Source organism: Bombina bombina, chromosome 4, assembly GCF_027579735.1.
Source record: "Bombina bombina isolate aBomBom1 chromosome 4, aBomBom1.pri, whole genome shotgun sequence".
NCBI classification, from domain to species: Eukaryota; Metazoa; Chordata; class Amphibia; order Anura; family Bombinatoridae; genus Bombina; species Bombina bombina.
In genome coordinates this window covers 978,766,434-978,794,285 of record NC_069502.1, presented here as the reverse complement: position 1 = coordinate 978,794,285, position 27,852 = coordinate 978,766,434, and the positions used below count along the sequence as shown (strand labels likewise).

At 39.8% G+C, this 27,852-nt stretch overlaps 1 protein-coding gene across 1 annotated transcript in view; it reads right to left on the bottom strand.

The window, feature by feature from the left end:
• The window catches only part of CFAP36 (cilia and flagella associated protein 36), a 413,629-nt gene that overhangs the window by 37,598 nt on the left and 348,179 nt on the right, over nucleotides 1-27,852 (bottom strand). The window contains exon 9 of the mRNA XM_053712018.1: nucleotides 23,996-24,145. Within this exon, the coding sequence (XP_053567993.1) occupies nucleotides 23,996-24,145 (150 nt within the window). The remainder of the gene's footprint in view (nucleotides 1-23,995; nucleotides 24,146-27,852) is intronic.

Sequence of the window (27,852 nt, the reverse complement as noted above, 5' to 3'; positions counted from 1 at the left end):
TTGAAAGCACAACTGTCCTCAATAGGTATAGTTGTACGCTTAGCCAGGGTAGAAATAGCTCCCTCCATCTTAGGGACCGTCTGCCACGAGTCCCGCATGGTGTCTGATATGGGAAACATTTTCTTAAAAGTAGGAGGGGGAGCGAACGGAATACCTGGTCTATCCCACTCCTTAGTAACAATGTCCGAAATCCTCTTAGGGACCGGAAAAACATCAGTGTAAGCAGGAACCACTAGAAATCTGTCCATTTTACACAATTTCTCTGGAACTACAATAGGGTCACAATCATCCAGAGTCGCTAAAACGTCCCTGAGCAATAAGCGGAGGTGTTCTAGTTTAAATTTAAAAGCCGTCATATCTGAGTCTGTCTGAGGTAACCATCTTTCCTGAATCAGAAATCTCTCCCTCAGACAGCAAATCCCTTACCCCCAACTCAGAACATTGTGAGGGTACAATCGGATATGGCTAATAAAGCGTCAGAGGGCTCAGCATTTGTTCTCACACCAGACCTACTGCGCTTCCCCTGCAACCCAGGCAGCTTAGATAAAACCTCTGTGAGGGTAGTATTCATAACTGTGGCCATTTCTTTCATGTAATTAGCAAGAGTCCATGAGCTAGTGACGTATGAGATATACATTCCTACCAGGAGGGGCAAAGTTTCCCAAACCTCAAAATGCCTATAAATACACCCCTCACCACACCCACAATTCAGTTTTACAAACTTTGCCTCCTATGGAGGTGGTGAAGTAAGTTTGTGCTAGATTCTACGTTGATATGCGCTCCGCAGCAAGTTGGAGCCCGGTTTTCCTCTCAGCGTGCAGTGAATGTCAGAGGGATGTGAGGAGAGTATTGCCAATTTGAATGCAGTGATCTCCTTCTACGGGGTCTATTTCATAGGTTCTCTGTTATCGGTCGTAGAGATTCATCTCTTACCTCCCTTTTCAGATCGACGATATACTCTTATTTATATACCATTACCTCTGCTGATTCTCTTTTCAGTACTGGTTTGGCTTTCTACAAACATGTAGATGAGTGTCCTGGGGTAAGTAAATCTTATTTTCTGTGACAATCTAAGCTATGGTTGGGCACTTTGTTTATAAAGTTCTAAATATATGTATTCAAACATTTATTTGCCTTGACTCAGAATGTTCAACATTCCTTATTTTCAGACAGTCAGTTTCATATTTGGGATAATGCATTTGAATCAAACATTTTTTTCTTACCTTAAAAATTTGACTCTTTTTTCCCTGTGGGCTGTTAGGCTCGCGGGGGCTGAAAATGCTTCATTTTATTGCGTCATTCTTGGCGCGGACTTTTTTGGCGCAAAAAAATCTTTTCCGTTTCCGGCGTCATACGTGTCGCCGGAAGTTGCGTCATTTTTTGACGTTCTTTTGCGCCAAAAATGTCGGCATTCCGGATGTGGCGTCATTTTTGGCGCCAAAAGCATTTAGGCGCCAAATAATGTGGGCGTCTTATTTGGCGCTAAAAAATATGGGCGTCGCTTTTGTCTCCACATTATTTAAGTCTCATTTTTCATTGCTTCTGGTTGCTAAAAGCTTGTTCTATGGCATTTTTTCCCATTCCTGAAACTGTCATTTAAGGAATTTGATCAATTTTGCTTTATATGTTGTTTTTTCTCTTACATATTGCAAGATGTCTCACGTTGCATCTGAGTCAGAAGATACTTCAGGAAAATCGCTGTCTAGTGCTGGAACTACCAAAGCTAAGTGTATCTGCTGTAAACTTTTGGTAGCTATTCCTCCGGCTGTTGTTTGTATTAATTGTCATGACAAACTTGTTAATGCAGATAATATTTCCTTTAGTAATGTACCATTGTCTGTTGCAGTTCCTTCAACATCTAAGGTGCAGAATGTTCCTGATAACATAAGAGATTTTGTTTCTGAATCCATCAAGAAGGCTATGTCTGTTATTTCTCCTTCTAGAAAACATAAAAAATCTTTTAAAACTTCTCTCCCTACAGATGAATTTTTAAATGAACATCATCATTCTGATTCTGATGACTCTTCTGGTTCAGAGGATTCTGTCTCAGAGATTGATGCTGATAAATCTTCATATTTATTTAAAATGGAATTTATTCGTTCTTTACTTAAAGAAGTACTAATTGTTTTAGAAATAGAGGATTCTGGTCCTCTTGATACTAATTCTAAACGTTTAGATAAGGTATTTAAATCTCCTGTGGTTATTCCAGAAGTTTTTCCTGTTCCTAATGCTATTTCTGAAGTAATTTCCAGAGAATGGGATAAATTGGGTAATTCATTTACTCCTTCTAAACGTTTTAAGCAATTATATCCTGTGCCGTCTGACAGATTAGAATTTTGGGACAAAATCCCTAGAGTTGATGGGGCTATTTCTACCCTTGCTAAACGTACTACTATTCCTACGTCAGATGGTACTTCGTTTAAGGATCCTTTAGATAGGAAAATTGAATCCTTTCTAAGAAAAGCTTATCTGTGTTCAGGTAATCTTCTTAGACCTGCTATATCATTGGCTGATGTTGCTGCAGCTTCAACTTTTTGGTTGGAAACTTTAGCGCAACAAGTAACGGTTCATGATTCTCATAATATTATTATTCTTCTTCAGCATGCTAATAATTTTATCTGTGATGCCATTTTTGATATTATCAGAGTTGATGTCAGGTTTATGTCTCTAGCTATTTTAGCTAGAAGAGCTTTATGGCTTAAGACTTGGAATGCTGATATGGCTTCTAAATCAACTCTACTTTCCATTTCTTTCCAGGGTAACAAATTATTTGGTTCTCAGTTGGATTCTATTATCTCAACTGTTACTGGTGGGAAAGGAACTTTTTTACCACAGGATAAAAAATCTAAGGGTAAAAACAGGGCTAATAATCGTTTTCGTTCCTTTCGTTTCAACAAAGAACAAAAGCCTGATCCTTCATCCTCAGGAGCAGTTTCAGTTTGGAAACCATCTCCAGTCTGGAATAAATCCAAGCCTTCTAGAAAGGCAAAGCCTGCTTCTAAGTCCACATGAAGGTGCGGCCCTCATTCCAGCTCAGCTGGTAGGGGGCAGGTTACGTTTTTTCAAAGAAATTTGGATAAATTCTGTTCACAATCTTTGGATTCAGAACATTGTTTCAGAAGGGTACAGAATTGGTTTCAAGATGAGACCTCCTGCAAAGAGATTTTTTCTTTCCCGTGTCCCAGTAAATCCAGTGAAAGCTCAAGCATTTCTGAATTGTGTTTAAGATCTAGAGTTGGCTGGAGTAATTATGCCAGTTCCAGTTTCGGAACAGGGGATGGGGTTTTATTTAAATCTCTTCATTGTACCAAAGAAGGAGAATTCCTTCAGACCAGTTCTGGATCTAAAAATATTGAATCGTTATGTAAGGATACCAACGTTCAAAATGGTAACTGTAAGGACTATCTTGCCTTTTGTTCAGCAAGGGCATTATATGTCCACAATAGATTTACAGGATGCATATCTGCATATTCCGATTCATCCAGATCATTATCAGTTCCTGAGATTCTCTTTTCTGGACAAGCATTACCAGTTTGTGGCTCTGCCGTTTGGCCTAGCTACAGCTCCAAGAATTTTTACAAAGGTTCTCGGTGCCCTTCTGTCTGTAATCAGAGAACAGGGTATTGTGGTATTTCCTTATTTGGACGATATCTTGGTACTTGCTCAGTCTTTACATTTAGCAGAATCTCATACGAATCGACTTGTGTTGTTTCTTCAAAATCATGGTTGGAGGATCAATTTACCAAAAAGTTCATTGATTCCTCAGACAAGGGTAACCTTTCTGGGTTTCCAGATAGATTCAGTGTCCATGACTCTGTCTTTAACAGACAAGAGACGTCTAAAATTGATTTCAGCTTGTCGAAACCTTCAGTCACAATCATTCCCTTCGGTAGCCTTATGCATGGAAATTCTAGGTCTTATGACTGCTGCATCGGACGCGATCCCCTTTGCTCGTTTTCACATGCGACCTCTTCAGCTCTGTATGCTGAATCAATGGTGCAAGGATTACACAAAGATATCTCAATTAATATCTTTAAAACCGATTGTACGACACTCTCTAACGCGGTGGACAGATCACCATCGTTTAATTCAGGGGGCTTCTTTTGTGCTTCCGACCTGGACTGTAATTTCAACAAATGCAAGTCTCACAGGTTGGGGAGCAGTGTGGGGATCTCTGATAGCACAAGGAGTTTGGGAATCTCAGGAGGTGAGATTACCGATCAATATTTTGGAACTCCGTGCAATTTTCAGAGCTCTTCAGTTTTGGCCTCTTCTGAAGAGAGAATCGTTCATTTGTTTTCAGACAGACAATGTCACAACTGTGGCATACATCAATCATCAAGGAGGGACTCACAGTCCTCTGGCTATGAAAGAAGTATCTCGAATTCTGGTTTGGGCAGAATCCAGCTCCTGTCTAATCTCTGCGGTTCATATCCCAGGTATAGACAATTGGGAAGCGGATTATCTCAGTCGCCAAACATTGCATCCGGGCGAATGGTCTCTTCACCCAGAGGTATTTCTTCAGATTGTTCAAATGTGGGAACTTCCAGAAATAGATCTGATGGCGTCTCATCTAAACAAGAAACTTCCCAGGTATCTGTCCAGATCCCGGGATCCTCAGGCGGAGGCAGTGGATGCATTATCACTTCCTTGGAAGTATCATCCTGCCTATATCTTTCCGCCTCTAGTTCTTCTTCCAAGAGTAATCTCCAAGATTCTGAAGGAATGCTTGTTTGTTCTGCTGGTAGCTCCGGCATGGCCTCACAGGTTTTGGTATGCGGATCTTGTCCGGATGGCCTCTTGCCAACCGTGGACTCTTCCGTTAAGACCAGACCTTCTGTCGCAAGGTCCTTTTTTCCATCAGGATCTGAAATCCTTAAATTTAAAGGTATGGAGATTGAACGCTTGATTCTTGGTCAAAGAGGTTTCTCTGACTCTGTGATTAATACTATGTTACAGGCGCGTAAATCTGTATCTAGAGAGATATATTATAGAGTCTGGAAGACCTATATTTCTTGGTGTCTTTCTCATCATTTTTCTTGGCATTCTTTTAGAATACCGAGAATTTTACAGTTTCTTCAGGATGGTTTAGATAAGGGTTTGTCCGCAAGTTCCTTGAAAGGTCAAATCTCTGCTCTTTCTGTTCTTTTTCACAGAAAGATTGCTATTCTTCCTGATATTCATTGTTTTGTACAAGCTTTGGTTCGTATAAAACCTGTCATTAAGTCAATTTCTCCTCCTTGGAGTTTGAATTTGGTTCTGGGGCTCTTCAAGCTCCTCCGTTTGAACCTATGCATTCATTGGACATTAAATTACTTTCTTGGAAAGTTTTGTTCCTTTTGGCTATCTCTTCTGCCAGAAGAGTTTCTGAATTATCTGCTCTTTCTTGTGAGTCTCCTTTTCTGATTTTTCATCAGGATAAGGCGGTGTTGCGAACTTCTTTTGAATTTTTACCTAAAGTTGTGAATTCCAACAACATTAGTAGAGAAATTGTGGTTCCTTCATTATGTCCTAATCCTAAGAATTCTAAGGAGAAATCGTTGCATTCTTTGGATGTTGTTAGAGCTTTGAAATATTATGTTGAAGCTACTAAGTCTTTCCGAAAGACTTCTAGTTTATTTGTTATCTTTTCCGGTTCTAGAAAAGGCCAGAAAGCTTCTGCCATTTCTTTGGCATCTTGGTTGAAATCTTTAATTCATCTTGCCTATGTTGAGTCAGGTAAAACTCCGCCTCAGAGGATCACAGCTCATTCTACTAGGTCAGTTTCTACTTCCTGGGCGTTTAGGAATGAAGCTTCGATTGATCAGATTTGCAAAGCAGCAACTCGGTCCTCTTTGCATACTTTTACTAAATTCTACCATTTTGATGTATTTTCTTCTTCTGAAGCAGTTTTTGGTAGAAAAGTACTTCAGGCAGCGGTTTCAGTTTGAATCTTCTGCTTATGTTTTTCATTAAACTTTATTTTAGGTGTGGATTATTTTCAGCAGGAATTGGCTGTCTTTATTTTATCCCTCCCTCTCTAGTGACTCTTGTGTGGAAAGATCCACATCTTGGGTAGTCATTATCCCATATGTCACTAGCTCATGGACTCTTGCTAATTACATGAAAGAAAACATAATTTATGTAAGAACTTACCTGATAAATTCATTTCTTTCATATTAGCAAGAGTCCATGAGGCCCGCCCTTTTTTTGTGGTGGTTATGATTTTTGTATAAAGCACAATTATTCCAATTCCTTATTTTATATGCTTTCGCACTTTTTTATCACCCCACTTCTTGGCTATTCGTAAAACTGAATTGTGGGTGTGGTGAGGGGTGTATTTATAGGCATTTTGAGGTTTGGGAAACTTTGCCCCTCCTGGTAGGAATGTATATCCCATACGTCACTAGCTCATGGACTCTTGCTAATATGAAAGAAATGAATTTATCAGGTAAGTTCTTACATAAATTATGTTATCTTGCAGGGTGAAAGAATTAGACGCACTAGAAGTACTTGGCGTCGCTTGTGCAGGAGTTAATGGTTGTGACACTTGGGGAGAATTAGATGGCATAACCTGATTCCCTTCTGACTGGGAATCATCCTGCGACATACTTTTAGTAGCTAAAATATGTTCTTTGCAATTTATTGACCTTTCAGTGCATGAGGGACACATTCTAAGTGGGGGTTCCACAATGGCTTCTAAACATATTGAACAATCACTTTCCTCAATGTCAGACATGTTGAACAGGCTAGTAATGACTGCAAACAAGCATGAAAACACTTTATTTAGTGACAAAAGCAACAATCTTAAAAAATGGTACTGCGCCTTTAAGAGAAAAAAGCATACACGTTCTGCAAAACTGCTTTAAAATGCACCAAATTTTTCAAATTTTTGATAGCAGACTCAATATGTGTAGTTAAGTTTGCCCCACAAGAAAATTTTACATTTAACCCTTTATTGTGCAAACCGGATTGAATTAAGGCCTAAATCCGGAAAAAAACACTCCCAGCACCTTGCCACAGCCCTGCTGTGGCGCCTACCTGCCCTCAGGGATTGTAAATATGGGGTTAAAGTTTGTTTTTGGCCCAAAACATCCACAAGGGCCCTCAGGAGTTGGCGCTTGCTGCGAGAAAACAACTGTGCATCTGAGGCACGAAAATAGGCCCCGTCCATCTCACTCGATGTCTCTACAGCCTCAAAGAACCGCACCAGAGCAGTTTTAAACTAGCCATGTGGGTTCTGAGACCCAAAAAATAAGCCAAGTGTACCCTCAATAAAGTTGCCCAAAAAACGTTATTGCCCACAAAACGTTAATAGCACTCCCAGTTCAGAAAACGTTTGCCCACAAACATTCAAAACTCAGTGTCAACCATTTTTTAATTAGCCCCTTATGCAAGCTTAGTATTGCCTTTCTATAGCTCTTAGGATTACTGCTTACCCTTACCCTCATGGGGATACTGTCAGCCTTTCTGAAATACACGGTCTCTCCAGAAAAAATGACTGAACATACCTCACTGCTATATAGCATGAAAACGTTCCTAACACTGAAGTTTCCTGTACTCTTCAGCCTCTGCGGGAACAGCACTGGATCTTAGTTACAAATGCTAAGATCATCATCCTCCAGGCAGAAGTCTTCATCCATCTGCTGCCTGAGAGTAAATAGTACACACCGGTACCATTTAAAACAAAAAACTCTTGCTTGAAGAAATTAAAAACAAATATTTTATCACCTCTTTCACTTTACCCTTCCTAGTACTTAGAGTAGGCAAAGAGAATGACTGGGGGGTGGAGCTAAGTGAGGAGCTATATAGACAGCTCTGCTGTGGTGCTCTTTGCCACTTCATGTTAGCAGGAGGCTAATATCCCACAAGTAAAGGATGAATCCGTGGACTCGTCGTACCTTATAGAAGAAAGTCAAAGAATGACTGGGGGATGAGAGAAGTGGAAGTATTTATGCCTTTGGCTGGGGTGTCTTTGCCTCCTCCTGGTGGCCAGGTTCTTATTTCCAACAAGTAATGAATGAAACCGTGGACTCTCCTCCCCTCTAGATGGAAAAAGCAAGGACTACCTCGCTGCTTTCTAACTGCTAATAGCCACCATTACTCTTACTTAAGAGATTGACACAGCAAAACCCCAATCCTTGCTTGCAGGGAAAAGTACCCATAAAAGGATTAAATATTTCTAGACACCAACTTCGCACATCCTCCATTAACAAAGGCAAAGAGAATGACTGGGGAATATGGGTAAGTGAAGTTACACGTTAACAGCTTTGCTGGGGTGCTCTTTGCCTCCTCCTGCTGGCCAGGAGTTGAATATCCCACTAGTAATTGGAAAGACGTCGTGGACTCTCCATGTCATAGGAAATAAATATTTTTTATTCAGGGATTCCCAGAAATCCAAACATTCCAAAATTACATTTTAAGGGTTTCCTCTAGTTATAAAACTTGAAAAAGGCTGCTATAGAGAGGATGTTGCTGTGCGATGATTCACTATACTATACTAACTTTTTCTAAAGGATTGTGAACGACCACTAAATTTATCACGATTAAATATTCCAGAAGATGTCTGTAAGAGAGGCTCAGAATGCAACATAGTGTTAAATATCTGGGAACAATTTAAGCTCAAAAACAGAATTTATACTTACCGATAAATATATTTCCTTCGGGCTGATGAACAGAACTTTACTCCCTCCCTCTCCAGTTTAAGTATAGCCGAGCAGAGGAGAGAGACAGAAAAAAAAAACCAGTAGGAAAAACAGAAAGCAGGGTTACGAGGTGCAAATCAGAACTGTCAACCATATACAAAAATACGTGGGAGCTATGGACTCTCATCAGCCTGATGAAATAAATGTAATCGGTAAGAATAAATTTGGTTTTCCATAAGATATATATATATATATATATATATATATATATATATATATATATAAAAACACAAAAAAAACTTTATATTGTCTGTCAGCACCTAAGATGGTGGTGACCAGTGGGGGGTGAGGGAGGAAAGAGAGCTGTTTGGGAGGGATCAGGGGGTGGGAGGGTAATCTCTACACTAAAGCTAAAATTAACCTTACAAGATACCCAATTAACCCCTTTACTTCCTGTAATAATAGAAGTGCAGTGAGCAGCTGCAATTAGCGGTATTCTAATTCCATAGCCATGTATGTCCGATATTCCTGAACAAAGGAAATCCCAGAGAAGCTTTTACAATTGTTTGTGATCTGATTGCACAGGCAGTATCTAAATAATTTCAGTGAGAAGCCCAAAGTCTGTCAAAATGTTTTTTTTAAGATGATTGCATTTGAAATGGTGACATGGGTTGTTCTACTTAAAATTACCTCAATAGTATGAGGTAATGTATGGTCACGTAGGTATTGTTGTGGGTAGATGGTCTGTGGTTCAATTCACGTCACTGCTGAGATTAATTTCTTCAATACAGCCTTGTGTATGGTAATCCCCTTTGAGAAACTTCCAAGAACTTGTGCTGAAGTCCTGGTGACTCTTGTTAGTATGGTATTTTCGTCAGGTGGTCCTTCCCAGATATCTCAGTAGGAGGTATATGAAGAAAAAAGAAGAAATTGCATAGCGTAATATTGTTTAAAATAAGTGTTTATTTACAATATACAAGATAGGAATTGCACTCACATGTAGTCCCCTCAATCAAGTATGAGGTAAGTATTGGCGCATCACAGAATGTAAATACATAGGCAAAGAATGCTTCTGTGTGGTAGCGTAAGATGAAGGGCTCACTCAGTCAAGGTAAGTACAAAAAGTAAATCCAACCGTGTCACTGTATCAGAGTTCATTAGATGATGGTTTCAAAAACATTTAGTCTGATGTGGCAATATGCCTAAAATATACCACTGTAGGTCAGTTTTTATGGTTGGTATAAAAGCAAGGTGTTTGTATTAAAATTGATTCAATATAGTAGGTGGGGCAGACAAAACTAATTGTTGCTATTGTCAGAAACAATGTAGTTGATAACAGTATGTAGCAACTGAATGTACAAAAAGAGAATACAAGATGAGTCCCAATTAAGGACTTGGTATGACAGCTAAAAATATATAAACAGAGTACAAAATTGAATCCCAGTTATGGACTCGGTGTGACAAAAAAAATATACATATATGTACTGGGTCCCAATAGTGGACCAGATGTGGGAGGTAAACTTTGACCCTCTGCAGCAGGTCGGGTATATAGATACAATAAAACCAAACAGCTCTTACGGAGCAAATACATCGCCTCTGACGAAGAAGTATGTGAAATTTTGAAACGCGTAAGGTTTTTCTGGTGTGGCAGTACAGTTTCTTCTCGCTTACTTCAAGTGTGAACCGCCTGACTTTGCTACTGTTCTTTACCGCTCCCACGCACAATTAGCCAAACGGCTTTGTATTTGCTCCGTAAGAGCTGTTTGGTTTTATTTTGTCACACCGAGTCCATAATTGGGATTCAATTTTGTACTCTCAGTTTATATATTTTTAGCTGTCATACCGAGTCCTTAATTTGGACTCATCTTGTATTCTCTTTTTGTACATTCAGTTGCTACATACAACTACATTGTTTCTGACAATAGCGACAATTAGTTTTGTCTGCCCCACCTACTATATTGAATCAATTTTAATACAAACACCTTGCTTTTATACCAACCATAAAAACTGACCTACAGTGGTATATTTTAGGCATATTGCCACATCAGACTAAATGTTTTTGAAACCATCGTCTAATGAACTCTGATACAGTGACACTGTTGGATTTACTGTTTGTACTTGACTGAGTGAGCCCTTCATGTTACGCTACCACACAGAAGCATTCTTTGCCTATGTATTTACATTCTGTGATGCGCCAATACTTACCTCATACTTGATTGAGGGGACTACATGTGAGTGCAATTCCTATCTTGTATATTGTAAATAAACACTTATTTTAAACAATATTACGCTATATTGAAGAAATTAATCTCAGCAGTGACGTGAATTGAACCACAGACCATCTACCCACAACAATACCTACGTGACCATACATTACCTCATACTATTTAGGTAATTTCCGGTAAGAGGACATCTGTTTCATTTTGTTCACAAAAGACTGTTTAAAGACTGTATTTTCTGCATATTGGATAGTACATTTTAGTTGTGCAGAAGAAGTATATATGATTTGTTCTCTTTTTATAATAATCTTTACAGTGTCAGGGGTACACTGCAATCTCATCTTCTTGCTGCCCTATTACCAACATATATATCAAAAAATCTCTCTTTGACTAACATTAGAATACCTGGATAGAAGGGAACATATATACCCTTTTGTGAGAGTACTAAATAACATAACATCTTAGTTCACTTGTATATCCATATTAGTTTGTCTTGACACTTTGATACAACTAGAGCGCTGGTGTTTTTTCTTTATTTGTATATATATATATATATATATATATATATATTTATTTGACAGGTAAAAAAAAAACAAAACAAAAAAAAAAAAACGGCAGTCCTAGGATCTGTTACTGCACGCTTGACGTAGGCGCACGTACGGAGCGCCAAGGAGAGGAATACGCAGGAGAACGCCGCGAGCGGAACCTGCGGAAGAGATCGAAGGATGGGAGACTAGATTAGAGGAGACGGAAGCGGTGTTCGGAATCCACAGCCGACGGCGGATAGTCTCATTCCCTGGTCCCCACAAGCGGCTCAGATCTCTCGCTAGGCGGGATGTGAGGGTGAGGAGAGGCGGCTGGGAAGGAAAACAAGGTAGTGGTTAACTGTTCTGGCGAACCTGTATCCCCCCCTGATAGGGAGCAGTGAATATTTGTTTCCTCCCAAAATTCGCTGGCCTATCTTTTGGGGGAAGGGGTTTTTTGCTCAGCTGTCTCTCTCCTCAGTATTCATAGCCTGTGCCGCGAGATGTTGGTCACCAATAAGGTGACTTGCTAGGACCAGAGCCATAGAGAACACCAATGGCTGCAGAAGCCCCACGAGTTTAGGGCTGTGGAGTTTTAAGGGATTTCCCACCTGTTACCCACAAGTTTAAACTTATAAGTTGGGCCAAGGGTAAATATCATAAGGCCAATTAGTGCATCACAGCTTACAAAGTATACTGGAGGAATAGATACATCATTTTCACAGAAATCAGCATGCTGGACTGCTGTAAAAGGTTCAGCCTGCTTCCAAAGGCACATTGGAGTGCCGCTGTGTTTGTGAGTACCACTCTGAAGGTTATATAGTGATATACTTACTGGCTATGACAGAGTCACACATGTGTGGTTTGTATTTTTGTCTCCCTATCTCTTTTATGTACCGGAGGAACACAGATACCTTGCGTATGAGGTCAGCGTGCTAGACTGCTGCAAAAGGTCTTGACTGCAACACTTGGCACAACAGAGTGCTGCTGTTTTTGTGAGTATCCTGCAGCTGTTTTGTATATATTTTATAACTGTTTCTATCAGATTTACACAGGGTTCTGTTTTCTTGTCCCCCTTATTTTTCTGATTGTATTACTGGAGGAACGTTAACAACATCTAGGAAAAGTCCAGCATGCTGAACTGCTGCTAAAGGTTCAGCCCGTAACTATAGGCACACCTGGGTGCCGCTGGAGCATGTGAGTACCCTGTACAGCTTTAGCTTATTTTTACTTTTGCTTTTTTATGGATACACACATGTGGCGTCCCCTTTCTTATGTGTCCCAATAGAATTGCTGAAGTAGAGAACGATCAACACTCAGGACACGGTAAAGGATCTTCCTTGAACTCTCTGAGAAAACACCCATGGAAAAAAAGAATATCTAGTTGCTACTGGAAATACTGGGATATTTGGGACTGAGCTTGCACTGAACCTAATTAAGTATCACACTTTTTTATATTTTGTTGTGCACGTACTGAAGGACTGTTATATTTTCTGTCTCTGTTTCTATATTGATTCAGACTAATGCACTATATAAACAATGTATGTTATTTAGGAAGATAGCATAATGGGGTAAATTGAATATTACATTTTTGCTTTTTCTTTTTAAGTTAAGTTAACACATTAGATTTCGTAGCACAAACACATACACTGAGGATGAAGAGTAGGGGGTAGTAGAAGTACTGAAGCTTGATAAAGGATTAAGCGATAGGGGGGATAGCGATAGGGGGAAGACATAGGAACCAGAAGCTCATATAGGGAAGGTAGAAATAGTTGTATCACGTCTCTTATGGATAAGTATATCTCAGCATCCTCCGGCATTAAAACAGCAACTATGACAGGGAGAAGGCAACAGGAAAAAAAGCAACTCAGACGGAGTACAGAGTTAAGCTCAGAGACCTCGCAGGAGGCTGGGCATGATTTGATAACAAATACTGAGTTGCTGAAACAGATGAGTGCACTCTTTATGCCTAAATTTGATGCAATACAGAACACTATAGAGGTAATATCGCAGGAAACAAAACAAATATCGGCTAGGTTAGGCCTAGTTGAACAGTGCATCTCAGCCCTAGAAGATAGGGATATCGAGAAAGACCAAGAACTAGTAGGAATACGAAAGCAAGTTACATTTTTAAGCGAGAAAGTGGAGGATCTCGAAAATAGATCGAGGAGAAATAACCTGAGAATTATTGGAATACCTGAAACCCTTCTAGAAAAGGATTTGTTACATTTTGCAGCAGTTCAGTTACCTTCTATATTTCAAATCTCAGAGGTAGAACAAGCTTTATTAGTTGAACGGGCTCATAGGATTGGGGTATTCAGGAAGCAGGAGGAAGGTAAGGATAGACCCAGACCCATCATTATTAAGTATTTTTTCAAGACAAGGTAAAGATATTAAACACCTTTAGGCTGTTTAAAACCTTCGATAATCCACAAGAAGCAGAAAATTTCCTCAGGGAGGAAATTCAAGGATAAGGCAGCTGGAAGATAGGAGCTACTAAATAGATGATAGGTATAGTTAGAGAACTAGAACCTGGAACCTCTAGAGTGGGACGGAGGGGTTGGGGGGGCGAGGTGTGGATGTTTGATGAGGCATGGGTGTGTATGTTATATCTCCCCCCTCCTTTATTTTTTTTTCTCTCCTCTCTCTTTCTCACTACTCTATCTCCACCATGTAAGTAATAATGATTGGGAAGTATAATATAGGCTCGTGGAACGTGGGGGTTTTTACCTCACCAATTAAAAGGAAGATGGTCTTACAATATTTGAATAAATTAAAGGTGGATATAGGTTTACTACAGGAAACACACTTGAACGATATAGAGAGTCAGAAATTAAAATGGGGATGGGTAGTGTGTGCCCCGGGTAATCATAGGAAGAAGGGAGTGGCTATATTGTTTAGGAAAAACATACAATACCAGATTCATAAAAGGGAAATAGACCCTCAGGGCAGGTTTATTATTTTGGAGGTGGAATTTGGGAAAAAAATAATGACACTGTGTAATGTATAAAGCCCAAATGAAAAGAAAGGTCCCTTTTAGACTTTATTGCAAGCCAAATTGGCAGGTTTAGGACAGAATATTGTTATGTAAGGAGATTTAAATACGGTGGCGTCTGAGCTTATGGATAGGAAAAGGATTGGGGATAGGGAAAAATTGGGAAATAGGGATTCTAAAATCTTTAAAAAACTGTGCTATAATTTGGATCTACTGGATATTTGGAGAAATAATTTTCCGGATAGCAAAGAATATACTTGTTTGTCTAAAGCCCACAAGTCTCTTTCGAGGATCGATATGTTTTTAATCAGTAAAAACCTATTTTCTATAGTTCAAAAGACAATAATCACCCCAATTACAGTATCGGATCATGCACCAATACTACTATGTTTAGTAGCCAATGGTAACACCCCACCTGGTAATACATTTTTCTTTCCGAAATATTTATATACAAATTTGAGATTTCGAAATGTTTTGCGTAGTAAATGGGATGAATATATTCTCAATAATAAAGACTCAGTTAAGAATAAGGAAATATTCTGGCAGGCCTTTAAGGCCGTGATTCGCGGTGAAATTCTGGTTTTTCTTGTTAAAACAAAGAGAATAAATAATAAGTACTGGATGCAACTTACAAATCAAATAGTTAATAAATATCAAAAGTATTTGCAAAATAACAGTAATGAGAACTGAAAGAAATACTTAGATGCCAAAAAACAGAGGGATGCTTGGTGTATTTTAAAAGAAACACAGTCTGAAATTAAACGGAATAGTAAATTTATGTCTTATGGTAATAAAACTGGGAAATTTCTGGCCAGTATGGTAAAGACTCAAAAAGGATGTAAGCCTATAACAGCGATTAAAGCAAAGGACAGAACAGTTAGTCAGCCCTTAGAAATTATTCAGGAATTTCAACAGTATTTTAAAAAGCTGTACGGGGAGAGGGAGGTAGATCAACAGGAAAAGGAGGTGTTTTGGGAGAATACTAAGGTACCCCAGGTATTAAAGGAAGATTTAGAAAAGCTAAACGCCCAGATTACTAATGAGGAAGTCCAAAAAGCTATTAAAAATTTGAAGCTTAATAAGGCTCCTGGCCCTGAGGATATCCCAGGAGAATTATATAAGATTCTTGAGGAAAAAATTACTCCAACAATGAATGGAGTATATAATTCATTTCTTAGTGAGGGGAAGTCCCCCTCCAGTTATTGTAATGAATCTAGGGTAGTCTTACTTCCAAAACAAGGGAAAGATCTAAGGATGATGGAATCGTATAGGCCCATATCATTATTGAATCTGGACTATAAGATATTGACTCATATTCTGGCCAATAGATTGCAAATGGCTATTAGCTCTCTCATATACCCAGACCAAACTGGATTCATGAAGGGTAGAACGTTTGTGAAAAATTTTAGATAGCTGGAGGTAGTGATAAATTATTGTGATATGGCATATAGAGAAGGTTTATTCTTGGCAAGAGATGCAGCAGTGATAACCATAGACACACAGAAGGCCTTCGATTCCTTGACCTGGGATCATATGTTCACAAAATTAAAGAAGTTTGGATTCAGAGGTAACTTTGTAAATATTCTCTCTATGCTGTATACTGCACCCATAGCTGCTTTAGTTGTCAATTCTATGATATCGGATAAATTTCCCTTGCAACGGGGAACAAGGCAGGGGTGTCCTATTTCACCCCTGCTCTTTAATTTGTCGTTGGAATCGTTGGCTATACATTTGCGAGAAAGTTTGGAGGGAATCGATATCCGTGGTTTCAAAATTCAGCAAGCAATATATTTTACTCAAAATTTGGAAAATAATTTATCTTTGATCATTGATATAATGGATAGATTTCAGTCATTTACGGGATTTGCAATAAACAAGGATAAATCTGAAATATTGTGGTTAATAAGGGATAGAAACTCACCTGCAACTCCGTTTAAAGAGGCAAAGGAGTACATTACGTACTTAGGACTTAAGTTTGCATCAGACCCAAGAAACTGGTATAAATTAAATTTCCCACCACTCATTAGTTCCCTCGGGAAGGACATAGAGAAGTGGATAAACTTACCTCTATCCTTGTCTGGTAGGGTTCAGTTAATCAAAATGATCTCACTACCCAAATTTTTATATACATTTCAAGCAATGCCACTATTATTATTGAAGAAAGATTGTGTGATAATTAATAAAAATATAAGACGATTTATTTGGAAAGATAGAAGGTCCAGAATAGCGTTTAAACATATGTGTGCAGGAAAGAAGGGGGGGGGGGGGGGACTAGCTATTCCAGATATAGAGGCATATAATATAGCGGCTAACAAAGTATGTCTTGGATTGGTTTCTAGGAACAAATAATTTCTCGATGTATGATGTTGAGGAAGCGCTGGTTGCGCCATTTTCCCTTAAAGCTCTTGTTCATATGCCTTTATCTAGGATCCCTAAAGATTTAAGACAATTAACAATTGTAGATCAGCCAATTAGAGCTTGGAGGAAATTTTGTGCAAAAATAGTTTTGATTTTAGGGCCTCCCCCTATTTAACTATATGAGGGAACCCAGATTTTTTGGCAGGGTATGATTTGCTAAGATTTGGGAGTTGGACGGATGCAGGGATTAGCTACATGATTCAGCTTATTAACATAGAGGAAAATAGGGTTAAAACTTTTGATGAATGTAAACTTGAATTTGGGATTCTGAACTCCCAATTTTTTGCCTATCTGCAAGTTCGTCACTATGCCGAGCAAATTTTGAAAATAGCAAATCTGGAATGGCAAAACAAAGTTTTAAAAGATATATTAGTATTATTTAGAATAGGGAAACACTCTATCTCGCCGATTTATGCCTCATTGCTAAGTAGTCAGGAGCAGAGTAACATCAGATATCTCACCCTAAAATGGAAAGACCTCTCTAATATGGAGATAGAAACAGTGGTATTGACAAGCTCCATCGGAAGGGCAGCCAAAGCTATGAGGGGGGAATATTATAGAGAACAACAATTTAAGATTTTGCATAAATGTTATAGTACTCCCAAGTTGCGATCCTACTGGGCCAAGGAGGGGGAGACCCTAATATGTGTGAGATGTAAATTGTGTTTAGCGGATATGATCCATTTGTTTTGGTCATGCCCAGTGATACAGAGATTCTGGGGTAAAATCTCATTTTGGGCCACAAAAACCCCCAGGAGCTATACCCATCTTACCAGGCAGAATGTGTTTTTCTTAACAACATCTGACGACGTGGGGGAGATCTCCCTCCTATTAAATACAGCTATTCTTATAGGCAGGAAAATAATCTTGAGAAATTGGCAGTCTCAGAAAGAACCCAAGTTTTCTGAATTTAAGAATGGGTTAGTTCACCAACTATTCTTAGAACAGGCTAAAATACAAATGGAAATGGAGGTTAATATAGAAGGTTTTTTTGATAAATGGGGAAAATATATTAAAACACTTGATAACAAAACTCAGAACTTAATTATATCTCCTTTTAGAAACTCATTATTTATGTAGGAAGCAAACCTAAGGGGGGATTGGGCATGCCCAGTATAGTAGAAAGTAGATTTTTTTTCCCCTCTGTTGTTGTGTCTTGTGTGGATGGTTGATGGAGAATGAATGGTAGGGAAAAAAAAAAGACAAGACGCTATTTCTGTTTAAATGGAGCAATAACAAAAATGCGTCGGTATTCTCTGAAAGTCCCGGTTAATATATGTGAGTCTATACAGGATAGAGAATATAATACATATATTGCTTACATAAACTGGATATACAACCAGTTATAAATACACTCATGTATGGGCACATAAAGCACACCAATCTGTATAGAAAAGTATAATCATTGGATAAGTAAAACCAAGTTATTGGCTCATTGCAGAATACTACTGTGCTGTCCTAGAGACTACAGAGGTAGTAATAGGATCTGCATATATTAGAATTAGATATGCAGGAATGTAAATCTGGTATGAGCTTGACAAAAAACAAACTGCCAAACATATGGTTAAAAACATGCACGTTACAGAGATTTGTATATCACACTTTGAAGTCATGCAACCATAACTATAAATATTTATGCTTGAAGCAATGAATATTCAAAGTTGGCCCACTGCAGACAGGACTTGTACATTCTGTAATGCAGACTCAGATTATTAATACAGTCTCTTCAGAGATAATGTAAATCTATGCTTATTTTGAATGACATTCAAAATAATCTGCTGTACAATTTCATACCTATATATATAGTATTAATGTACTGTAAGGAGAGTACTCTATTTTAAAGCTGTATTCCTTAGAAAACTACAGAAACTCTCTCATAATTGACCAAACTAGCAGAAAGGACATTCATGTAAAGTTATATGTATACAATTTGTATGTAAATTTAAGCAGCTGCGATATTTAAAAAAAAAATCCCATATGAGGAATGAATATATAAATTGTTAATTTACAGCAGATAAGCTCTTTAGAATATATAAACTTGTATTTAAGGCAGTTTGATCAGCTTGCTGCATAAAAATAAACCAAATTGGTAATACAGGATTGACAGAGCTGCATGAGACACTAACTGGAGTGCTCCTCAGTGGGTTTAAAGGGGGGTTAAATTTGTTGCAACACACAAAACTGTAGACAGATGGGGGATACACAATAAAAAAACAAATTGCTGTACAAACCTGGGAATAAAAATAATTCACACCAGTACTAGCCCACAGCACACCTCAAAACATAAAAGAGCTAAGAGAATGACAATTAAGTAGCACAGAAAACACACAACCCCCTTAGCAGTTCTTGTAAGAGTTTCTCACCCAACTCCAGGGCATAGAAGGTGTTAAACTTGCCAGAATAAAAAAGCAAAATTCCTTAGAATCCACCAGATCAAATTCTCAACAGATGTAGCAGAGAGGGGAAAAGTTTGTCAAGGAGAGGGTCGAAGCATTGCCATAACAATATGCAGAAACAAGGCCTGTGCAATTTGAAATAACTGACAAAATTTAAAATTGTGAAAAAACACAGGCCCCTGCGTCCTCCTACCCAACTGCACTGTAAGAGTTGTAACTGATAACTGCACAAGCCAATTACTGGCTCTCTTAAAGAAAGACAGTACCCATTTTTTTTTTTTTTTAATGCAAAAATAAGATTTTTGAGGTAAAAAGGGTAAATTAAGCTGCTAAGGAGTCCTTATGATGATAGATAAGATATCATAATTAGATCAGATTATGTTTTCACATTTATTAATTTTTAAGTTGGTATTCGTATACATATTTATGGAATTTCTCTACCATAGTATTTACATATATTAGGCTAATGTATTGAAACATTGTATATATTCTACAGTTATTGAGTATACATATGTATAGGTTTCTTTAAAGGGACAGTAAACTTACAAACTAATGTTATATAATTCTGCACATAGTGCAGAATTATATAACATTATTTTAGTGGCAGATTTATACATTAAAGGATTGCAGAGAATTTTTGTTTAAAAGTTTATTTTTCCAGAAAGCCGTTCCTTGCTCTACTGAGCGGGTCTGGTTTTAACTCAGCGCATCACGGCAACACTGTCTAGTCACAGTGTGCCCAGTCGCACCATTAAACTGAATGTAGCTCCCTCCCGCTCTGGTCTAGTAGCAGGAGCGAGCCTACATTCAGTTTAATGGTGCGACCGGGCACGCTGTGACTAGACAGTGTTGCGTGATGCGCTGAGAAAAAAACCAGACTCGCTCAATAGAGCAAGGAGCGGCGTCCTGGAAAAAACATAAATTATGCTTACCTGATAATTTAATTTCCATCGATGGGAGGAGAGTCCACTGCTTCATTCATTCATTACTTGTGGGAATTAAGAACCTGGCCAACAAGAGGAGGCAAAGACACCCCCGCCAAAGGCTTAAATACCTCCCCCACTCCCCTCATCCCCCAGTCATTCTGCCAAGGGAACAAGGAACAGTAGGAGAAATATCAGGGTATAAATGGTGCCAGAAGATTAATATAAATTTAGGTCCGCACCCCGGAGAAACAGCGGGTGCAGTGGACTCTCCTCCCATCGATGGAAATGAAATGATCAGGTAGGCATAACTTATGTTTTCCATCTTAATGGGAGGAGAGTCCACTGCTTTATTCATAACTTGTGGGAACAAATACCCAAGCTCTAAAGGACACTGAATGAAAAAAACGAGAGGGTAAAAGGAGGCGGATCCTACACTGAGGGCACCACAGCCTGCAGAACCTTTCTCCCAAAAGCTGCTTTTGCCGAAGCAAAAACGTCAAATTTATAACATTTTGAAAAAGTATGTAAGGAAGACCAAGTGGCTGCCTTACAAATCTGCTCCATAGAGGCCTCCTTCTTAAAGGCCCAAGAAGAGGCCACAGCTCTAGTCGAGTGAGCCGCAATCCTATGAGGAGGCTTGTGACCCGCTGTCTTATATGCCAGATGGATCATACTCCTCAACCAAAATTATAGAGAAGTAGCAGAGGCCCATTGCCCCATGTCCTTCCCCGAATACACAACAAATAAAGACGAAGTCTGTCTAAACTCTTTCGTGGCCTGAAGGTAAAACTTCAATGCCCGAACCACATCCAAATTATGAAGTAACCTCTCATTTGAAGAAGGTTTAGGACAAAAAGAAGGAACCACTATTTCCTGATTGATGTTACGACTCAACACTACCTTGGGAAGGAATCCCATTCCAGTGGAAAGAACAGCCTTATCGGCATGAAAAACCAAGTGGGGAGGCTCACATTGCAAGGCCGCCAGCTAAGAGACTCTGCATGCCGATGCAATAGCCAGTAACAACAGGACTTTCCATGAAAGAACCTTAATGTCAAGAGCATGCATAGGCTCAAATGGAGCCCTCTGCAAAACTTTAAGAACCTAGTTTAAGCTCCAAGGAGGAGCCGGATTCCTGAAGACAGACCTGATCCTAACCAGAGCCTGAACAAAGGACTGAATGTCAGGAAGCTCCGCAAGCTTCTTATGCAACAATACAGATAAAGCCGAGATCTGTCCCTTTATGGAACTGGCGGCAAGCAAGACCTTTATCCAGACCATCCTGGAGAAAAGCCAAAATCCTGGATACCCTGACCTTATGCCAGGAATATCCTCGTTCCTCACACCAGGACAAGTAGGTCCTCCACACCTTGTGGTAGATGCGACGAGTGACCAGCTTCCTGGCCTGAATGAGAGTGTCAATCCCTTTTTACTAAAATCCTCTCTTGGCTAAGACTAGCCATTCAATCACCATGCAGTCAGCTTCAGAGAATCGAGATTTTGATGTAGAAAAGGACCTTGAACCAACAGATCCCTGTGAAAAGGTAACTTCCACAGTGGAGATGACGCCATTGCCGCCAGATCCGCAAGCCACATCCTCTGCGGCCACGACGAAGCAATCAGAATAGCCGAAGCTTGCTCCTGCTTGATGCGGGCCACTACCTGAGGTAGAAGAGGTAACGGAGGAAATATGTAAATCAGGTTGAAGTTCCAGGGTACCGCCAAGGCATCTATAAGCTCCGCCTGAGGATCCCTGGATTGCAAACAATATCTTGGTAGCTTGCATTTGAGTCTGGACGCCATGAGATCTATCTCCGGCGTCCCCATCTGGTGCAGATCTCCACGAACATCTAGGGATGGATCCCCTGGATGAAACTTCAGTCTTTTTATAAAATCCGCTTCCCAGTTGTCCATACCTGGAATGTGGATCGCTGAGTCTCCGCCCACTCCAGAATCTGAGATACTTCCCTCATGGCTATGGAGCTTCTCGTTCCCCCCTGATGGTTTATGTAAGCCACCAAGGTAATTTTGTCAGACTGGAATCTGATGAATCAGGACGACCCCAGAAGGGGCCAAGCCTTCAGAGCATTGAATATCGCTCGAAGTTCCAAAATATTTATAGATTCGACTCTTCTCGAGTACATCCGCCCTGTGCCTTTTTGGCACCCCAAACAGTTCCCCATCCTGATAAGACTTGCATCTGTAGTCACAATCTCCCAGGATGGTCTCAAAAGTATATCCCGAGACAACCGCCCCTTCAGGTCCACCAAGATAGGGACTCCCCTACTGGTCTGCTAAGAGATATCTGTTGGGAAAGATCTGAATGATCGCCGTTCCATTGTCTCAACATGCACAGCTGAAGAGGTCTGAGATGGAACCTGGCGAATGGAATGACATCTATGTTGGATACCATGAGCCCGATCACCTTCATACACCTGGCCACAGATGTCCTGGAAGATGCCTGCAGAGCTAGAGTTGGACGCAAGCTTGCAATGTCTCTGGTCTGTCATGACTGAAGAATCTATTATCATACCCAGAAATTCCACCCTGTTGCTGGAGACCAATGAACTCTTTCCTTTGTTTATCTTCCACCTGTGGGACCGAAGAAGAGCTCTCGAGTGATCCTCCGTAAGACTGTAGGACGGAGCCTGAACCAGGATATTGTCCAGATAAGGAGTCACTGCAATTCCTCTGGCTCTCACTACTGCGAAAATAGCTCCCAGAACCTTTGTGAAGACTCTTGGGGCAGTCACCAGATGAAACGGAAGGGCCATAAAATGAAAGTGCTGGTCCAGGAAGGCAAACCTTAGAAACCTGAAGTGATCCTTGTGGATTGGAACATGAAGGTAAGCGTCCTTCAGGTCTATAGTCGTCATGAATTGCCCTTCTTGAACCAGGGGCAAAATTAACCTGATCGTCTCCATCTTGAATGATGGGACTGACAAAAATTTGTTTAGGACCTTTAGGTCCAGAATTGGACAGAACGTGCCCTCTTTCTTTGGGACAACGAAAAGGTTTCAATAATACCCCTGACCTTTTTCTGCCAGAGGGACTGGGACAATTACCCGAGAGATGAGAGATCCCTCACACACCCTAGGAAGCTGTCTTTTTTGGTCTTGAAGATATGTTTGACAGGAGGAATCTGCCTCTGGGGATAAGACTTGAAACCTATCCTGTAGCCCTGGGAAACAACTTTGCGGCAGGCATGAACATAGATATAATAGAATCCAGGCCCAGACCAAACAAAACTTTCCCCTTGAATTGGAGGGAAAGCAAACGAGACTTACAAGTCATGTCAGCAGACCACGACTTAAGACACAGAGCCCTGCAGGCTAAAACAGAAGACTCCACTGAGGCTTACCCACATGCTGAGACCTTTCTTCCTCACAGGTTGCTGAATCAGAATCAAGTAAAGAGCCCATCCAATGCAAGTAAATATACTGCAGAGGATACTGAGTATATACCTGTAACCCCTCAGGGGGAGGCTAGGGACGGGTCCCCATGACGCCCGAGGGCAGTTCTGACTGTTAGATTACCCACTAGGGTAATAAAAAACACATAACAGAGGTAATCCTTACCCCTGCTTCACTCAGAGTCTTCTTGGAGTGAGGTTGCCTAGGGGTACTGGGTCCCAAGTCAGGTCTGAGCCCAAAAATCATATGAAAATATAATAAACTCTTGATAGTAGAGCACTTCAGAAACTTCTCTCCTCGGAGGTCAAAAGCAAACTGGAGTGGGAGGGACTAAAGCTCTGTGAGGGTACTTCTCCACCTGAATATATCCCACATGTTATGAAACTATGGACTCTCATCAGCTAAGAAGGAAATATTTTTTAACAGTCTTCTCATATGTGTTAAGAAGCAGGAAATCAATATTAAATACATATATTTTACCTGTCTAGAACATGATGCTTTTACTTCATTTTCATCTGTATTTTGTAATACCCTCTTTGACTCCAACTTCTTAGCCAATAGTATCTCTCTCTTCTGCCTTAGATATTCAGCTCTTTGTTGGAGCTGTTCAATTTCTGTCTGTGATAAACCCTGAACACACAAGGAAGTAATTATGAAACATGTGTTTTCTTAAAATGCATTTGAACTTGTAATTAATATGTGCATAATATCAGTCAGGTCTCTCTAAATGAACTGTAACATAATGAATATCAGAAACATTAAAGATAAGAGAGGGCGCATATACTATATATACACTATACAAACCCCCCCCCAAAAAAAACAACATACACAGCTCATTCAATATATGACACTTGTACCTATTAACATACAATTATATCAAAGTCCCATGTTGAAAGTCACTGTGATCAAAAAAGATATGTCCTTAGTGTGAATGATGGCTGCACTTCTCTTCACAGAAGATACTGGATAAACTGTAAAATAGAAGAAAGAGGGACGCCCAGGGCCGTCTTTAATACTGACTGGACCCTGGGCAAACATTTTCTTGCCCCCCCCCCCCCCCCCACCATGCAATTTCGCTTTCCACCCCAACATCCCAAAAAACAACTAAATCAATTTATTTTATATATTTTTTTAAATCATTAGCCCAGCAGTGGATCATCCACTGCTGGGCTAATCATTAAAAAAAAATTGCAATATGTGAAACTGGACCTAAGCAGTACTAATAACTAGTAAATATATAAATTCCTCCACTCTGGATTAATTTAATATGCTTTTGAATGTGATTCTGGTGTGAGGTTAGCTGGTTAAAGAGATTTAGGGCAGCCAACAGGAGCAAAGCAAGGTAAAGACTGAGGTGGAAGCATAGAGGTGCAGACAGATATAAGTTTACTGACTGGAACCGTAGAACTACTATGGGAAGCTGTAAAATCTGAAACAGAGAGAAATAAAAACTATAAAAATAAACCTTACCTTAATGTGTGAAGTATCAGTATGACACTATACATCAGCCACAGCAGCACATGTCACTACTTTGCTAGGAACAAGTTCCATCTCATCCTGCACTAGACAATGCTGCATGGGGGAGGGGCATGTGTACACTCACTTATTCTTCCCACTGACACCTTTCTACAAAGCACTGTTTTCCTTACAAACTTCAGTTAGTTGATCTTAGAGCCACAGCAGAAAGAGCAGGGCTAAGGGGACCAGCAGACTGGATGCTGTCTGCCCAAGGCTGCATGGATACAGACGAGTCACACAGCCTCAAGAGAGCAGTGTGTGCAGCTGCACAGATGCTCAAATCCTCACGTGCCTGCCACTCCAGCTTTCTGCTGCATGCGCCTATAGTGAGCCCTACCCAGAAACAATCCCCACCACCAGAGCAGTTATCTGGTAACAGTGGTAACCCCAGCAGGACCTTTTCTGATGCAGTTGGATTGACTGGATGCCTAGTTAGGGCTTAGCATCCAGTGCTGCACAGTGCACATCTAAAACAGCACATGGCACTAGCTTGGAATGTCACATGACATCGGCACGGTCTGGCACAGTTTCTCACAAATAAATATAAGCAGAGAACTTTTGACTGTGACAATATTAGGACTGACTGTGTGTATGTCCCATGTCACATGATATCAGCAGTCTGGCATGAACTAAAAAAAAAAAAAATTTTTTTTTTTTTTTTAGGACTCTTGGGCCCCTCAACAAAGACTGGGCCCAGGGTAACTGCCCCTTTTGCCCTGTGTTAAAGACGGTCCTGGGGACGCCTCATGTGTAGAATCACCAAACCAAAAAAGCCAAAGCTTATGCACTCAAGCCAAATTGGTACTCACATTTAAAATAAGCACCCCAATGTGCTAATGGAAGCAGACATAATATGGTGTGTTAGTACACCCACTCCAGGATAACCCCGCCAGGTGTGTCTGTATTGGAGAGTCAAGACAACAAAGGAAACCACATGTGTAGATCAACCAAATAGATGGAACAATATAGATAATTATGCCAAATGGGTACTCACAATGTCCAATAGCACACCTATGTGCTGGTAGATGCAGACTGATAATTTTAAGTTTGGGCGTATCAGCTCACCCACTCCAGGCGTTGTCAATGATATGGTCCAAAAACAGGATAAATACATAAACAGCCCAATATTGGGCAACGAGAGGTAAGGTAAAAACCACTATTGTGTTATAGTAAAAAACATTTTTATTAAAAAAACTGAAAAGAAAAATTGAAATTTAAAAATTAAAATATTAAAATAATATAATAACAAGTAGTAGTGATCAAGGGGGTAATCCCCTCTAATGCAACGCGTTTCTCGGCACTGAAGGGCCGTTTCCTCAGGCATGTATACACCTTACCTCTATCCTGCTATTTAAACCTTTATGCTACCAATGCACAATTGATTAAAGAACAACACCCACAATGGGCGTGTCCATAAAACACCTTATGCATTGATCCAAACAAATCAAACATATTATTCTTATACATAAGGCATTGTGTTTCAAATACATCATCATCATCCTGTTAGTTAGTTAAACTTTAAGTTGCAACCATATCCCTCTCCACCATAATGAATTTCTACATTCCCTATTTTTTCTATATTGTTGTAATTATTAAAATGTACCTATTAGTTTGGTGTCATTTCAATAAAATTGTCTCATTTTAAACAGTCATCATTTGAGCTTATTAATTTTAAATCTGTTTTGGGCTCCCTTCCTTTTCATGTACCATAATTGCTTGTTATGATTTTAACTCCATTTTAAATTTCCATCCTATTTATAAACCCAAGCTAGAGGACACAGATGATAAGGGAGGGACAAGACAGGGAACCTAAACAGAAGGCACCACTGCTTGAAGAACCATTCTCCCAAAAGAAGCCTCAGCCGAGGCTAAAGTATCAAATTTATAGAATTTGAAAAAGTGTGAAGAGAGGACCAAGTTGCAGCCTTGCAAATCTGTTCCCCAGAAGCTTAATTTTTTTAATGCCAAGGAAGAGAAAACAGCCCTCATAGAATGAGCCGTAACTCTCTCAGGAGGCTGCAGTCAAGCAGTTTCATAAGCCAAGCGAATGATACTCTTCAGCCACAAAGAAAGAAGTAGCCGTAGCTTTCTGCTCCTTACGTTTCCCTGGGAAAACAACAAACAGAGCAGAAGACTGATGAAAATCCTTAGTCGCCTGTAAATAGTATTTCAATGCACGCACCACGTCTAGGCTGTGCAGCAGACGTTCCTTATTAGAAGAAGGTTTAGGACATAAAGAAGGAACAACAATGTCCTGATTAAATTTCCGATCTGAAAGCACTTTAGGAGAAACCCTAACTTAGTACGAAAAACTACCTTTATGAAAAATAAAGTAAGGAGACTCATACTGTAATGCAGAGAGCTCTGAAACTCTACGAGCAGATGAAATAGCAACAAGAAACAAAACCTTCCAAGATAACAGTTTAATATCTAAGGGATGCATAGGCTCAAACGGAGCCTGCTGAAGAACCTTAAGAAATAGGTTAAGACTCCAGGGAGGAGTAAGCGGTTTAAACACAGGCCTGATTCTGACCAAGGCCTGACAGAACAATTGCACGTCTGGTACATCCACCAGACGTTTATGTAACAAAATAGACAAGGCCGATATCTGACCCTTTAAGGAATTTGCTGATAAACCCTTCTCCAAACCCTATTGAAGACAAAATTCTAGGAATCCGAACTCTACTTCAAGAGTAGCCTCTGGATTCACATCAATACAGATATTTACGCCATATATATTATAGTAAATCCTCCTGATAACAGGCTTACGAGCCTGAATCATGGTCTCAATGACCGACTCAGAAAACCCATGCTTAGAT